The sequence below is a fragment of the Electrona antarctica genome (assembly GCF_951216825.1).
Source record: "Electrona antarctica genome assembly, chromosome: 4".
Classification (NCBI taxonomy): domain Eukaryota; kingdom Metazoa; phylum Chordata; class Actinopteri; order Myctophiformes; family Myctophidae; genus Electrona; species Electrona antarctica.
In genome coordinates, this window is record NC_136809.1 from 2,084,184 (window position 1) to 2,100,217 (window position 16,034).

Sequence of the window (16,034 nt, forward strand, 5' to 3'; positions counted from 1 at the left end):
TACATGTTACTGTACCATCAGTAAAGTAATAAATGCCACTGTACCATCAGTCATAATGTAATACATGTTACTGTACCATCAGTCATAATGTAATACATGTTACTGTACCATCAGTCATAATGTAATAAATGTTACTGTACCATCAGTCATAATGTAATACATGTTACTGTACTATCAGTCATAATGTAATAAATGTTACTGTACCATCAGTCATAATGTAATAAATGCATTACTGTACCATCAGTCATTATGTAATAAATGTTACTGCACCATCAGTCATAATGTAATAAATGTTACTGTACCATCAGTCATAATGTAATACATGTTACTGTACCATCAGTCATAATGTAATACATGTTACTGTACCATCAGTCATAATGTAATAAATGTTACTGTACCATCAGTCATAATGTAATAAATGTTACTGTACCATCAGTCATAATGTAATAAATGTTACTGTACCATCAGTCATAATGTAATACATGTATTACTGTACCATCAGTCATAATGTAATAAATGTTACTGTACCATCAGGGCTTGCATGGCCTCCCACTCCTGTGGTGACTGTATTTTGTGCGCCAGGAGTCTGGTTGCCAGCTGTGGGCTGAAAAAAAAGCAATAAAAACCACATTCATCTTTTCTACGTGTACCAAACTTTATTTTAACACAATTTCAAAACCCTTGAATTGTTCCTCTGACGTGGTGTAAAGGTCATGCGACACGGTTTCACTGTTCACTGTTTTTGATTGTAATTACCATACTCTGTGATACGGTTTAAAAATGAGAAAAGCTATCTAACTATCTCTAAAAGTGAACTGCACCACCAGAGCATGGCTGTGTGGAGCACCTGTTCAAGTTAATATTAAGTTACGGACCCCCATTTAATGGAATCTCTGGGACCCCCAATTTATATTCTAAGTTAATTTAACTCTGAGAGTGTACAAATGGAACCAAACGGACCCGTCAGGTGTGCCGCTCTACGAGCTTGTAGATCTGCTATTTTTCAATAGCTACAGCATCACGATGCTTAAAAACACCAAAAGGGGGTTCCACGTCCAGAACGGGTTAAACCAAGCCTAGCCCATTTTGGGCGGGAACCCCTTTTGGTGTTAGCATTAGGTTATGCTTGCTCTATTGAAAAATAGCAGATCTACAAGCTCATAGCGTGCCACTCGGTGGCGCGCTATGAGCTTGTAGATCTGCTATTTTTGAAAAATCGAAGAACGACTGACATAGAAACATAGCTTTTTCAGAAAACTGTCAGGATGTAGAAGACATTTATAGAATCTGATCTCAGGTCTACACTAACCCTAGACCAGAACAGACAGCTAAAGACAGCTTCTCTCACCCGTCTGCTTCGTCGTTGAGCTGCTCATAAAAACCCTTGATGTGACCCCAGTCAGTGTCCTTGTTCTGAGGGTTGGTGGCCTTGTCTGTAAACACACACGCACACGCACACACACACACGCACACACACGAGTCAAGACATTACCTCACCTCAATGAGCAAATCTTGGCTAAAAATAAATCAAGGGTGTTCACTTAAATTAGGAGAAAACAGCCAGACCCAAACACCCCATTTGCGTGTCTCTGCATTGGATCGGCGAAATCATCCGTTATCAGCACCTTCGAATAGGGCCAGTATGGCCATACTGGCTTACTCACTGTTTCAGTAAGTCATTATCACCTATTGTGACGGGTGATAATGTCACTGATGTCCTGACGACTCAGCGCCGTCCGAGTTACGTCCTGATAGGCAGAGAATAGTATATATTAGTAGCCCCTAGTTTCCATGCGCCGACAATAGAGTTGGAAATGACACGTTCAGCCAAGGGTGAGTATGCCAGTATGGCCATACTGGCCCTATGCCAAGGTGCTGATAACGGATGATTTCGCCGATCCAATGGAGAGAGAAGTCTCCCAGTGGACTGAATCGCAGGAAGCAGAGCAGCACAGGTGTCTTTAAAGTGTCGATGAGAAGGAGAGATGACTTTATAACAACCGTTCAGGTAATCAGGTTCATTCATGATGTATTACTGTGTAGTGCACTGGTTTTATACCCTTTTCACATCAAGGGACATTATTTATTCATTCAGCATCTGAGCCACGGAACCACCGTTTGATGACATTTAGCCTCTCAGACCCATTTGAGCCACGGAACCACCGTTTGATGACATTTAGCCTCTCAGACCCATCTGAGCCACGGAACCACCGTTTGATGACATTTAGCCTCTCAGACCCATCTGAGCCACGGACCACCATCTGATGACATTTAGCCTCTCAGACCCATCTGAGCCACGGAACCACCATTTGATGACATTTAGCCTCTCAGACCCATCTGAGCCACGGAACCACCATGTGAACACATTTAGTCTCTCAGACGCAAAACTAAATAATATTGTTGTTGCCGTTGGATAAGATTGTGTCAACAGTTCCCCATGCTGTATTGATGTTGGTACCATTAGGAGAGATAACATGATGTTGGTACCATTAGGAGAGATAACATGGTGTTGGTACCATTAGGAGAGATAACATGATGTTGGTACCATTAGGAGAGATAACATGATGTTGGTACCATTAGGAGAGATAACATGGTGTTGGTACCATTAGGAGAGATAACATGATGTTGGTACCATTAGGAGAGATAACATTATGTCGGTACCATTAGGAGAGATAACATGATGTCGGTACCATTAGGAGAGATAACATTATGTCGGTACCATTAGGAGAGATAACATGATGTTGGTACCATTAGGAGAGATAACATGATGTTGGTTCCATTAGGAGATAACATGGTGTTGGTACCATTAGGAGAGATAACATGATGTTGGTACCATTAGGAGAGATAACATGATGTCGGTACCATTAGGAGAGATAACATGATGTCGGTACCATTAGGAGAGATAACATGGTGTCGGTACCATTAGGAGAGATAACATGATGTTGGTACCATTAGGAGAGATAACATGATGTTGGTACCATTAGGAGAGATAACAGGCAAACGTTGATCAAAATAACAATTCTGCTACTTCTTGTAAATTAATTAAATAATGCAGATGTTTAACAATAATGTAACTCTTGAGAGAGTAACATACAAGAGTTAAGGGTCCATTTGGTTAGAACTCTGTCTCCATCATTTAGCTGCATGGGGACCACCTGGAACCCCCTCAAGGACCCCTGGGGGTCCCCGGACCACCTGGAACCCCCTCAAGGACCCCTGGTGGTCCCCCGGACCACATGGGGACCACCTAGAACCCTCTCAAGGACCCCTGGTGGTCCCCCGGACCACCTGGAACCCCCTCAAGGACCCCTGGGGGTCCCCGGACCACATGGGGACCACCTGGAACCCCCTCAAGGACCCCTGGGGGTCCCCGGACCACATGGGGACCACCTGGAACCCTCTCAAGGACCACTGGGGGTCCCCGGACCACATAGGGGCCACCTGGAACCCCCTCAAGGACCCCTGGTGGTCCCCCGGACCACCTGGAACCCCCTCAAGGACCCCTGAGGGTCCCCGGACCACATGGGGACCACCTGGAAAACCCTCAAGGACCACTGGGGGTCCCCGGACCACATGGGGACCACCTGGAACCCCCTCAAGGACCCCTGGGGGTCCCCGGACCACATGGGGACCACCTGGAACCCCCTCAAGGACCACTGGGGGTCCCCGGACCACATGGGGACCACCTGGAACCCCCTCAAAGACCACTGGGGGTCCCCGGACCACCTGGAACCCCCTCAAAGACCACTGGGGGTCCCCGGACCACATGGGGGCCACCTGGAACCCCCTCAAGGACCCCTGGGGGTCCCCGGACCACATGGAATCCGGGTCCGGGGACTAAGCTAAATGTAAGACAGAGAGAGAGACAGGCAGTGGCAGCTCCAGATGTGATGTGTTGACATTAGTGGCAGCTCCAGTTGGTCCAGTTTTTGACAGTGGGAGGGAGTTGATCATCACAACACACATTTTACTCAGTAGTTTGTGTCACTGAAGAACTAAAGTCCTGGTCTCGAATCCATGACTCCATCTATGATGTGTATTTTAACCCATTTTGGGCGGGAACCCCTGTTGGTATTTTATGCATTATGTTATACTTTAGCTATTGAAAAATAGCAGATCTACAAGCTACAAGCTCGTAGCGCGGCACTCGTCTGCTATTTTTGAAAAGTCGTGAACATATGTGGCGAAAATCTGGAACAACATATTGTCAGATGGGGGTCGGCGGCCAATTACATATAGATTTGGGGGTCTTTGACATGAAAATGTGTGAGAACCACTGACATAAAAACATGATGTTTTTCATAAAACTGTCAGGATTTAGAAGACATTTAGTTTCATCCTCAGGTCTAAATGGATTTAGAAGACATTTAGTATCATCCTCAGGTCTAAATGGGGTTAACAACTAAAGACATTTAGTATCATCCTCAGGTCTAAATGGGGTTAACAACTAAAGACATTTAGTTTCATCCTCAGGTCTAAATGGGGTTAACAACTAAAGGATTTAGAAGACATTTAGTTTCATCCTCAGGTCTAAATGGGGTTAACAACTAAAGACATTTAGTATCATCCTCAGGTCTAAATGGGGTTAACAACTAAAGACATTTAGTATCATCCTCAGGTCTAAATGGGGTTAACAACTAAAGGATTTAGAAGACATTTAGTTTCATCCTCAGGTCTAAATGGGGTTAACAACTAAAGACATTTAGTATCATCCTCAGGTCTAAATGGGGTTAACAACTAAAGACATTTAGTATCATCCTCAGGTCTAAATGGGGTTAACAACTAAAGACATTTAGTATCATCCTCAGGTCTAAATGGGGTTAACAACTAAAGACATTTAGTATCATCCTCAGGTCTAAATGGGGTTAACAACTAAAGACATTTAGTTTCATCCTCAGGTCTAAATGGGGTTAACAACTAAAGACATTTAGTATCATCCTCAGGTCTAAATGGGGTTAACAACTAAAGACATTTAGTATCATCCTCAGGTCTAAATGGGGTTAACAACTAAAGACATTTAGTTTCATCCTCAGGTCTAAATGGGGTTAACAACTAAAGACATTTAGTATCATCCTCAGGTCTAAATGGGGTTAACAACTAAAGACATTTAGTATCATCCTCAGGTCTAAATGGGGTTAACAACTAAAGACATTTAGTATCATCCTCAGGTCTAAATGGGGTTAACAACTAAAGACATTTAGTATCATCCTCAGGTCTAAATGGGGTTAACAACTAAAGACATTTAGTATCATCCTCAGGTCTAAATGGGGTTAACAACTAAAGTGGGCGTGACTTTTTTTTTTGATTGATTGAAAAATGTATTAACAGTTTGCAGAATTACAGTACATTTCAAGCACAAACTCAATACAAAGACTGTTAACTGTGAGTGGACGACCCAATTAAGCATTACACTTGTTTCCAATAGGGTCCACCATGTTCAATTCATCAAAAACATTTAGAGACGTACAAATAGACACTTCTATATAGACAAAGGACAGAACAGGAATTCATCATAATGGAGGTAAAAAGGGAAAAGAAACATATACAGTGAGGGAAAAAAAGACAAGTGTGTGTATGTGTGATCATTAGCCAGTCAGCAGTGAGGACATTAGCATACTGTGTGATCATTAGCCAGTCAGCAGTGAGGACATTAGCATACTGTGTGATCATTAGCCAGTCAGCAGTGAGGACATTAGCATACTGTGTGATCATTAGCCAGTCAGCAGTGAGGACATTAGCATACTTCATTATATGATGGCTTTTAAGTTTGGATTCATAAAAAAAAAAAATACAATATCTGTACAGAAATCATAACCCTAACTTGAACTGACAAATTTGCCTTACATTAGAACACAAATATGTAGCCTATGCACTGGTTTATGATGACAACACATTATTATAATATATTTATCATTTAAAAAAAAAGGTTGCACTTTGTTTACATTTGATTTGCCATTGTGTCTTGTGTTGAAACAGAGATGTGTCAGCTGTCATTACACATGGACATGGTTCATATATGATGTGATCTGTCCTGGAATATGGTGTTCATCTCATCACTAAAGATAGTTACATAATCATAATAATAATAATGATGACTGTAATAATAGAACTTACTGATGAGAGACTCCAGACTCCTCTCTGCCTCTGGAGGCGCCGCCATCTTTGACCGATTCACCACTAGTGACTGGCAACCTGTGAACTATCGCGATATTTACACTGTTGCCATGTCCGCTTATTAACAAGCGACTTGGGCTTTTTTTTGTTGCTTTCTCTCTGTTAAGGTGCTTGTAAACATTGGTAGTTGTGGTCACTGGTCATATCTATGGTTGTGGGTTTGTGGACTTGGTGTTGTTTAAACCAGCAGTGGTTCTAAAACATTGTCATGTCAAGGACCCCCCAATTAATTAATCAGTAATGCATTTGTGCGCACACGGACCCCCATATGGAAAAACCCATACAAAAACATTTTAATATAAATAAATGCACCTTTTCCCCCAAGATTCCTTTTGAAAATAGCAGATCTACAACGTGTGACTGTGAGCTTGTTTATCTGCTATTTTCAAATAGCTGATGAATATTCATGTATTTCACATGCGGTCCTACACCTGCCATGTTGGAGACAATCACAGGTGTTTCACCTTATATGAATAGAGACGGCACCCGAGTTCTCCTCCCATCCACTTGCATTAAGTTGCTCTAAAGCGCATGAGGCGATCTCACTCCTCCTTCCGGGCAGGAACAGAGTGCATTCTGGGATGGATTGGACCCAAACACATGAACGCGCTGGTCGTTGACTATCATTGCACACGTTCACGTGCGTTCACGTATGAAACAGCGTTCATGAACGTGTCATCATGAACGTGCACAATGATAGTCAACGGACCAGCGCGTCCATGTGTTTGGGTCCAAACTGCAATACCAAATTCAGCCACTATGTCCATTTCACCTCAGGGTTTCCTCCGGGTGCCGTCTCTATTAATATATACTCTAAGGTTTCACCACATTCAGTCCTACACCTGCCATGTTGAAGACAGAAACAGGTGTTGCAGTCCTACACCTGCCATGTTGGAGACAGAAACAGGTGTTGCAGTCCTACACCTGCCATGTTGGAGACAGAAACAGGTGTTTCAGTCCTACACCTGCCATGTTGGAGACAGAAACAGGTGTTTCAGTCCTACACCTGCCATGTTGGAGACAGAAACAGGTGTTGCAGTCCTACACCTGCCATGTTGGAGACAGAAACAGGTGTTTCAGTCCTACACCTGCCATGTTGGAGACAGAAACAGGTGTTTCAGTCCTACACCTGCCATGTTGGAGACAGAAACAGGTGTTGCAGTCCTACACCTGCCATGTTGGAGACAGAAACAGGTGTTTCAGTCCTACACCTGCCATGTTGGAGACAGAAACAGGTGTTTCAGTCCTACACCTGCCATGTTGGAGACAGAAACAGGTACGTGTTTCAATGTGACATGCGCGTAACTATAAATTAATGTGTTTTACCTGTGTTGGTCCCCAACATGGCAGGTGTGGTAGGACTCATGCACTACTTAGATTTAAAGTGCTCAGGTTCCTTTGACTGACCTGCTTGGTTGCTTGTTTCTGCCGCGATATCTGGCAACACCTGACATTTGGCGTTCCACACCACCACCATAGATAGACACCGCGGTGGGTGGATAGCGCCCCCTCGTGGACGTGGAGGGCAACAGCAGTGAGGAGGATGAGTTCACAGTGAGGGGATGTCTCTCTGTGAGAGAACTAGACATTAGAGACAACATTATGTTTGTTATTACAGTCACGATGACGACACAGAGCTGAAAGACAGACAGACAGACAGACAGACAGACCAGGAGACAGACAGACAGACAGACCAGGAGACAGACAGACAGACAGGCAGACAGAGGCTGCGGCAGGCTGCTAGCTGGACTAGGAGGAACAGCCGGAACAATACTTTATTGTCTTCTTTCAGCGACACAACAGACCAGAGCTACATTTTGGGGGCTTTAACATCGTGTGGATGAAACGAAGCAACGAAGAGAACATCTCTCTAATCTAATTTACACTATAAAGTCTCCGCCGGGGCGGGTGGGACAGGACGGGACGGGACAGGACAGGACAGGACAGGACAGGACGGGACGGTCCACGGAGGACACGCTACTCAACATATTATAGCAGCTACCTTTCCTTCCTTCCTTAGTTCCTTCCAGTGGTTGTGTTGTTGTCGCTACACATGATGTCAACTTCAAGGTTTAAAACATGTCGTTGTTGACGAGGCTGATATTATTATAACTTTGGCTTGTTAAAGTTCTCGTCATGTCGCGGCAGCGGTTCTGATTCTATCAACACCACGAGTTGACCTTTAGCTTTATTATTATTATTAGAAACATGATGTTGTTGTTGTTGTTGTAAAAGTTAGCTAAACATGCTAGCTCTATGCTAGTTCAGTGTAGTACTGCCTACTGTACTTTTACTGTGAGGTGAATGGGTGTAGCTAACATGCTAGCTCTATGCTAGTTTAGAGTGGTTTGGCATGTACTTTACTGTAAGCTAAATATGGATGGTGGTTTTGGTTGTGTCAGTCAGTCAGACTAGTTTGTTGGGGTGTCAGAGAGACAGACTGTAGTTTTTTGGGGTGTCAGACAGACAGACTGTAGTTTTTTGGGGTGTCAGACAGACGGACTGTAGTTTTTTGGGGGTGTAGGTCAGACAGACAGACTGTAGTTTTTTGGGGTGTCAGACAGACAGACTGTAGTTTGTTGGGGTGTCAGTGAATCAGACTGCTGCCTGGGGGACTGAAGAAGACCCTGACCTTGTATTGACGTGTACATCATTGGAGTATCATCTGGATCTATAATTAATTATTGGAGTATCATCTGGATCTATAATTAATCCCTAACCCCAGAGGATGATGGGCTCTCTCAGAGCGCTCCAGGAGTGGTGCCGCCTCCAGTGCCTCGGCTACAGAGACGTGGACATCAGCAACATGTCCACTGCCTTCAGAGACGGCCTGGCGTTCTGCGCCATCATCCACCGCTACAGACCAGAGCTGATGTGAGTATGGTTTATTACCCATAATGCACCACTACAACCAGAGCTGATGTGAGTATGGTCACCCACACACACGCGCGCACACGCACACAACCATTTTCATTTCAAGGACCCCCAGTTTGACCTGAATTAGTCTACGGTCCCCCATTTCTATATCTGGGACCCCGATGTATGTTGTAAAGACCCATAAGGGTCCATTTGGTTCCTAACTATCATTTAGCTGGGGACCCCCTGGAACTCCCAGACGGACCCCTGGGGTTTGGGAACCCCATACATATAATGGTTCACAGTGAGTTAATCCCCTGTGTGTGTGTGTGTGTGTGTGTGTGTGTGTGTGTGTGTGTGTGTGTGTGTGTGTGTGTGTGTGTGTGTGTGTGTGTGTGTGTGTGTGTGTGTGTGTGTGTGTGTGTGTGTGTGTGTGTGTGTGTGTGTGTGTGTGTGGGACAGCTGTGACCGCTGTCATTGTAACAAAACTGTTTTACACAGATGTTTATGCAAATGACTGATGTTTTATTGTTGTGCAAACAGCATCTATGTAATGTATGTTATTGTTAACTGTTAATACATTTTTCAAACAATCAATCAAAGTCCACAGTGATGTGAATGAAATGTCTGACTGTCACCTTTACTACCTGCTGCTAGCTGTACTGTAGTCTGTATTTGGGTCGTAGCTGTACTGCAGTCTGTATTTGGGTCGTAGCTGTACTGTAGTCTGTATTTGGGTCGTAGCTGTACTGTAGTCTGTATTTGGGTCGTAGCTGTACTGTAGTCTGTATTTGGGTCGTAGCTGTACTGTAGTCTGTATTTGGGTCGTAGCTGTACTGTAGTCTGTATTTGGGTCGTAGCTGTACTGTAGTCTGTATTTGGGTCGTAGCTGTACTGTAGTCTGTATTTGGGTCGTAGCTGTACTGTAGTCTGTATTTGGGTCGTAGCTGTACTGTAGTCTGTATTTGGGTCGTAGTACTCTTAAGCAATATTACACGAGAGGGTGTGGGTTAACGTGATTATTGCCACGACAGGGATGCGGTGAGGAACAAGACGAAGTCGAGTTCCGCAAGCATCACTGAAGTGGCAATAATCACGTTAACCCACACCCTCGAGTGTAATATTGCAATTATACAACAGTTACCCTTAAAACTAAGACAATCGCTGAAAGAATATATTTTTTTAATGACAGATGTAGTCACTACGACCACAAATGTCCCAAGAAACTAGCTAGCCTAGCCACCGAGTTTGCTAGCGCTCTGGGAGAACCGAGCAGCTGAATTATTTGTTTTGATTAGGTGGTGAATGGTGCTGGTTTAACCCACGGCTAGAAGGCTGTTTCACCCAATCAGATTGCTTCCTCGAAACGACCTGTGGTATAATAGTCTGTGATCTGACATGGACTGTGGCCTTACTGCAAGTGTCTAACCGCCTACCTAGCAATGCAAATGTGTAACCAGCATGCTGCTAGATGTATACATGTATGTTGTGTAAAGTGTGAATTCAAACTCCACCTGTAGTCGAGGCGGCTGCAATGAGTGGTTACTAGGCAGCTGTAGTGTGCTTGTGAGTGGTTACTAGGCAGCTGTAGTGTGCTTGTGAGTGGTTACTAGGCAGCTGTAGTGTGCTTGTGAGTGGTTACTAGGCAGCTGTAGTGTGCTGGTGAGTGGTTACTAGGCAGCTGTAGTGTGCTTGTGAGAAGAGACACATTGCAGCATCTCTGACCTTGAAGTGACTTGTGTGTCAGAAGAACAGGTCCTGAACAAGAGCTCTCAGTTCTGTGCTTTTTCTGAAACTGTCCTGGACGTTTAGGTCCCGTTCACACCTAATATTAACTGAAACTCTGCTACAGAGGAGGGCATTTAGGTCGCGTTCACACCTAATACTTCGGTAGACTCGATGCGAATGGGCGGAGACGTTTGGTATTCTTGCATATCTAATTTGCTGCGGTTTTTGCCTTCACACTGCGCTGTCATCATCCGCAGCAATTGGAAACGCAGCAGGGGGAACCTTTATCAATGTGTTCCATTCATAAACTAGCTTACACAGGGAAATCTATGGTGATACAATTATACTCATAACGTGCATGTGTCGTGCCGTCGGGGACTGGACCTCTCTCTCTCTCTCTCTCTCTCTCTCTCTCTCTCTCTCTCTCCCCCCCCCCCCCCCCCCCCCACCTCCTTTGTCCAGCACCCCCCCACCCTTTCTTTTTTCCTTCTCTAGTGTAGCTCCTCATCCGCCACATTGTTTGCTTCATTTCCTGTATTTGCTGCGGATTACATTCCCACCTGCACCATAGAATAGAATGTGGTTCTTTGATGCACATTAGGTGCCTTAGGTGCCATTGTGCTGCCTCCTGCATTATGTGAGAATTCTGAACGGGTGGTACTCGGTGGTACGCAACGAGCACCTCCAAACTCTAAACGGGTGGTACTCGGTGGTACGCACCTAGCACCTCCAAACTCTAAACGGGAGGTACTCGGTGGTACGCACCGAGCACCTCCAAACTCTAAACGGGAGGTACTCGGTGGTACGCACCTAGCACCTCCAAACTCTAAACGGGTGGTACTCGGTGGTACGCACCGAGCACCTCCAAACTCTAAACGGGAGGTACTCGGTGGTACGCACCGAGCACCTCCAAACTCTAAACGGGTGGTACTCGGTGGTACGCACCGAGCACCTCCAAACTCTAAACGGGAGGTACTCGGTGGTACGCACCGAGCACCTCCAAACTCTAAACGGGAGGTACTCGGTGGTACGCACCGAGCACCTCCAAACTCTAAACGGGTGGTACTCGGTGGTACGCACCGAGCACCTCCAAACTCTAAACGGGAGGTACTCGGTGTTACGCACCTAGCACCTCCAAACCCAAAAGTGGAGGTACTCGGTGGTACGCACCGAGCACCTCCAAACTCCAATCTTGTGCCACCTCTTATACCTAAACTTATTGTCTCCACCAGGCCGAAGGCATGGGGAGAGAGTATGTTTTGCACTCCGTCCGTGTGTGTGTGTGTGTGTCCGTCCGTCCTTCCGTCCGTCTGTGTACAGCTAATCTCCGGCACCACATTTTCCAGAACGGCCTGTTATAGCGCCACCATGAGGCAGCTTTTCACATGTTTTACCTAAAACTGCACCGATCTGCGTGAAACGTTGCATGCACACTCCCTAGAGGCCAAGGATTTTTTGATATTACTCCTCCATTTTCTGTCCAAAAATCTCACAAATCGTTACACAGTATCTCTATGGTCATGTGCTCAAGTCAGATCTGTCCGATATTTCATATTCCATCCTAATTGGCTATAATTGGCTTTCACAGTTTGCAAGATTGCCCCGTTTTGAACAAAAGCCTCAAATCATGAACGCAGCATGCAATTTACGTGAAATCTTTCACACATTTTCTTACTAGGCTGAGGAATATATCCCACCCTTTTCACATTGGCCTGTTATAGCGCCACCAACAGGTTGATTTTTGCAAAACACATTTTTGGAACAAAATGCCTCAAATCATCCAATTGCCATCAAAGGCGTATGAAGAAATGGCACCCTTTTCACATTGGCCTATTATAGCGCCACCAGGAGGCCACAACCTGACCTGCCCTGGTGGAGATCTGTTCCCCGAGGGGCACTTTTTCTAGTTTGCCATTTATTTTGAAAAAACTAGGACGATTCTACAAATGTCGGCGGTTGACTAGATTTAGAAGACATCTGTCCAGTGCATAGCCTACTGCAGGCCTGGTTGACTAGATTTAGAAGACATGTGTCCAGTGCATAGCCTACTGCAGGCCTGGTTGACTAGATTTAGAAGAGATGTGTCCAGTGCATAGCCTACTGCAGGCCTGGTAGACTAGATTTAGAAGAGATGTGTCCAGTGCATAGCCTACTGCAGGCCTGGTAGACTAGATTTAGAAGACATGTGTCCAGTGCATAGCCTACTGCAGGCCTGGAAGACTAGATTTAGAAGACATGTGTCCAGTGCATAGCCTACTGCAGGCCTGGTAGACTAGATTTAGAAGACATGTGTCCAGTGCATAGCCTACTGCAGGCCTGGAAGACTAGATTTAGAAGACATGTGTCCAGTGCATAGCCTACTGCAGGCCTGGTGGACTAGATTTAGAAGACATGTGTCCAGTGCATAGCCTACTGCAGGCCTGGTAGACTAGATTTAGAAGAGATGTGTCCAGTGCATAGCCTACTGCAGGCCTGGTTGACTAGATTTAGAAGACATGTGTCCAGTGCATAGCCTACTGCAGGCCTGGTAGACTAGATTTAGAAGACATGTGTCCAGTGCATAGCCTACTGCAGGCCTGGTTGACTAGATTTAGAAGACATGTGTCCAGTGCATAGCCTACTGCAGGCCTGGTTGACTAGATTTAGAAGACATGTGTCCAGTGCATAGCCTACTGCAGGCCTGGTAGACTAGATTTAGAAGACATGTGTCCAGTGCATAGCCTACTGCAGGCCTGGTTGACTAGATTTAGAAGACATGTGTCCAGTGCATAGCCTACTGCAGGCCTGGTAGACTAGATTTAGAAGACATGTGTCCAGTGCATAGCCTACTGCAGGCCTGGTAGACTAGATTTAGAAGACATGTGTCCAGTGCATAGCCTACTGCAGGCCTGGTAGACTAGATTTAGAAGACATGTGTCCAGTGCATAGCCTACTGCAGGCCTGGTAGACTAGATTTAGAAGACATGTGTCCAGTGCATAGCCTACTGCAGGCCTGGTAGACTAGATTTAGAAGACATGTGTCCAGTGCATAGCCTACTGCAGGCCTGGTAGACTAGATTTAGAAGACATGTGTCCAGTGCATAGCCTACTGCAGGCCTGGTAGACTAGATTTAGAAGACATGTGTCCAGTGCATAGCCTACTGCAGGCCTGGTAGACTAGATGTAGAAGACATGTGTCCAGTGCATAGCCTACTGCAGGCCTGGTAGACTAGATTTAGAAGACATGTGTCCAGTGCATAGCCTACTGCAGGCCTGGTAGACTAGATTTAGAAGACATGTGTCCAGTGCATAGCCTACTGCAGGCCTGGTAGACTAGATGTAGAAGACATGTGTCCAGTGCATAGCCTACTGCAGGCCTGGTAGACTAGATGTAGAAGACATGTGTCCAGTGCATAGCCTACTGCAGGCCTGGTAGACTAGATTTAGAAGACATGTGTCCAGTGCATAGCCTACTGCAGGCCTGGTAGACTAGATTTAGAAGACATGTGTCCAGTGCATAGCCTACTGCAGGCCTGGTAGACTAGATTTAGAAGACAATTGTCCAGTGCATAGCCTACTGCAGGCCTGGTAGACTAGATTTAGAAGACATTTTGATGCTCTTGCTACTGAAATGAGTGATCGATTATGTAGAAATCCTGTCATTTAACATCTGCATCTCTGTGGCCCTGTCTCCTTGCTGCTAACGAGCTTAATTGGACAAGGACGGGTTGGGGGAGTCCACTCCCCCAACCCGTTACAGTCCACTCTCTGTCTCCTATCCGTGTCTTACACTCCACTCTGTCTCCTATCCATGTCTTACAGTCCACTCTCTGTCTCCTATCCATGTCTTACACTCCACTCTCTGTCTCCTATCCATGTCTTACACTCCACTCTCTGTCTCCTATCCATGTCTTACAGTCCACTCTCTGTCTCCTATCCATGTCTTACACTCCACTCTCTGTCTCCTATCCATGTCTTACAGTCCACTCTCTGTCTCCTATCCATGTCTTACACTCCACTCTGTCTCCTATCCATGTCTTACACTCCACTGATTGGGGGAGGGACTTAGATTAGATTTCTCTAGCTGTGTGTCCCAGTTTTTCTCTCCAGACACTACAGTCCCCTGCCTCGAATAGCTGCTCTGTCTGACCTGGCCAGCCAGACAGACTCACTCACTGACCGTGATGCAGGCAGACAGTCTGTCAGGCTAATCTCCTGTCGAGGCCTCTGGCTGTCAGACTACATTTAGCTGCAGTGTTGTGCCAGACTGGCCATCAGAGGCCTGTGTGGCACCTGTATGCACTGTCATTAACCCATTCTACCCCTTTTGGTGTTTTAAGCATTCTTTTATACTTTAGATATTGAAAAATAGCAGATCTACAAGCACCGAGTGCCGCGCTACGAGCTTGTAGGTCTGCTATTTTTGAAAAGTCGTGAAAATGTGGTGCAAATCTTTGAATATATATTCTTTCAGAGAGAGAGAACGTTTTTTAAACTCAAATGTTGTTCCAGGGTCCCTGGAACAACATGTTTTCAGATGGGGGTCCCTGGAACAACATGTTTTCAGATGGGGGTCCCTGGAACAATTTTTTTTCAGATGGGGGTCCCTGGAACAACATGTTTTCAGATGGGGGTCGGTGGCCAATTACATATGATCTTGGGGGTCCCCAGGCGGTCCCCAGGCGGTCCCCAGGTGGTCCCCAGGTGGTCCCCAGGCGGTCCCCAGGTGGTCCCCAGGCGGTCCCCAGGCGGTGCGGTCCCCAGGCGGTCCCCAGGCGGTGGTCCCCAGGTGGTCCCCAGGCGGTCCCCAGGCGGTCCCCAGGCTGTCCCCAGGTGGTCCCCAGGCGGTCCCCAGGCGGTCCCCAGGTGGTCCCCAGGCGGTCCCCAGGCGGTCCCCAGGCGGCGGTCCCCAGGCGGCGGTCCCCAGGCGGTCCCCAGGCTGTCCCCAGGTGGTCCCCAGGCGGTCCCCAGGCGGTCCCCAGGTGGTCCCCAGGCGGTCCCCAGGCGGTCCCCAGGTGGTCCCCAGGCGGTCCCCAGGCGGTCCCCAGGCGGTCCCCAGGTGGTCCCCAGGCGGTCCCCAGGCGGTCCCCAGGCGGTCCCCAGGTGATGGGCTGATCCGATGCTTTTCCGATACAGTATCAGGACATCTCTAGTTCTAAACGGGTCTCTCTCAGCAGACATGGAAGCTACTAGTTCTAACCCCGGTCACACCCCGTTCCTCCTGGCAGCTGTTACTCCTTCCAAAAATAAACCCAGGAGCTAAAACTCATGAGTCACACCGGATTACATTTACAGTT

At 46.3% G+C, this 16,034-nt stretch overlaps 2 protein-coding genes across 2 annotated transcripts in view; one reads left to right on the top strand and one right to left on the bottom strand.

The window, feature by feature from the left end:
* Positions 1-6,189, bottom strand: part of LOC306921785 (ADP-ribosylation factor-binding protein GGA1-like) — a 33,900-nt gene extending 27,711 nt beyond the window's left edge. The window contains exons 1-3 of the mRNA XM_079499083.1: positions 6,115-6,189; positions 1,349-1,433; positions 529-604 (exon numbers count right to left, since the gene is read on the bottom strand). Of these exons, the coding sequence (XP_079355209.1) occupies positions 529-604; positions 1,349-1,433; positions 6,115-6,160 (207 nt within the window). The 5' untranslated portion in view covers positions 6,161-6,189. The remainder of the gene's footprint in view (positions 1-528; positions 605-1,348; positions 1,434-6,114) is intronic.
* Positions 6,190-7,721: 1,532 nt separating this feature from the next.
* Positions 7,722-16,034, top strand: part of micall1a (MICAL-like 1a) — a 61,767-nt gene continuing 53,454 nt past the window's right edge. The window contains exon 1 of the mRNA XM_079500370.1: positions 7,722-9,048. Within this exon, the coding sequence (XP_079356496.1) occupies positions 8,903-9,048 (146 nt within the window). The 5' untranslated portion in view covers positions 7,722-8,902. The remainder of the gene's footprint in view (positions 9,049-16,034) is intronic.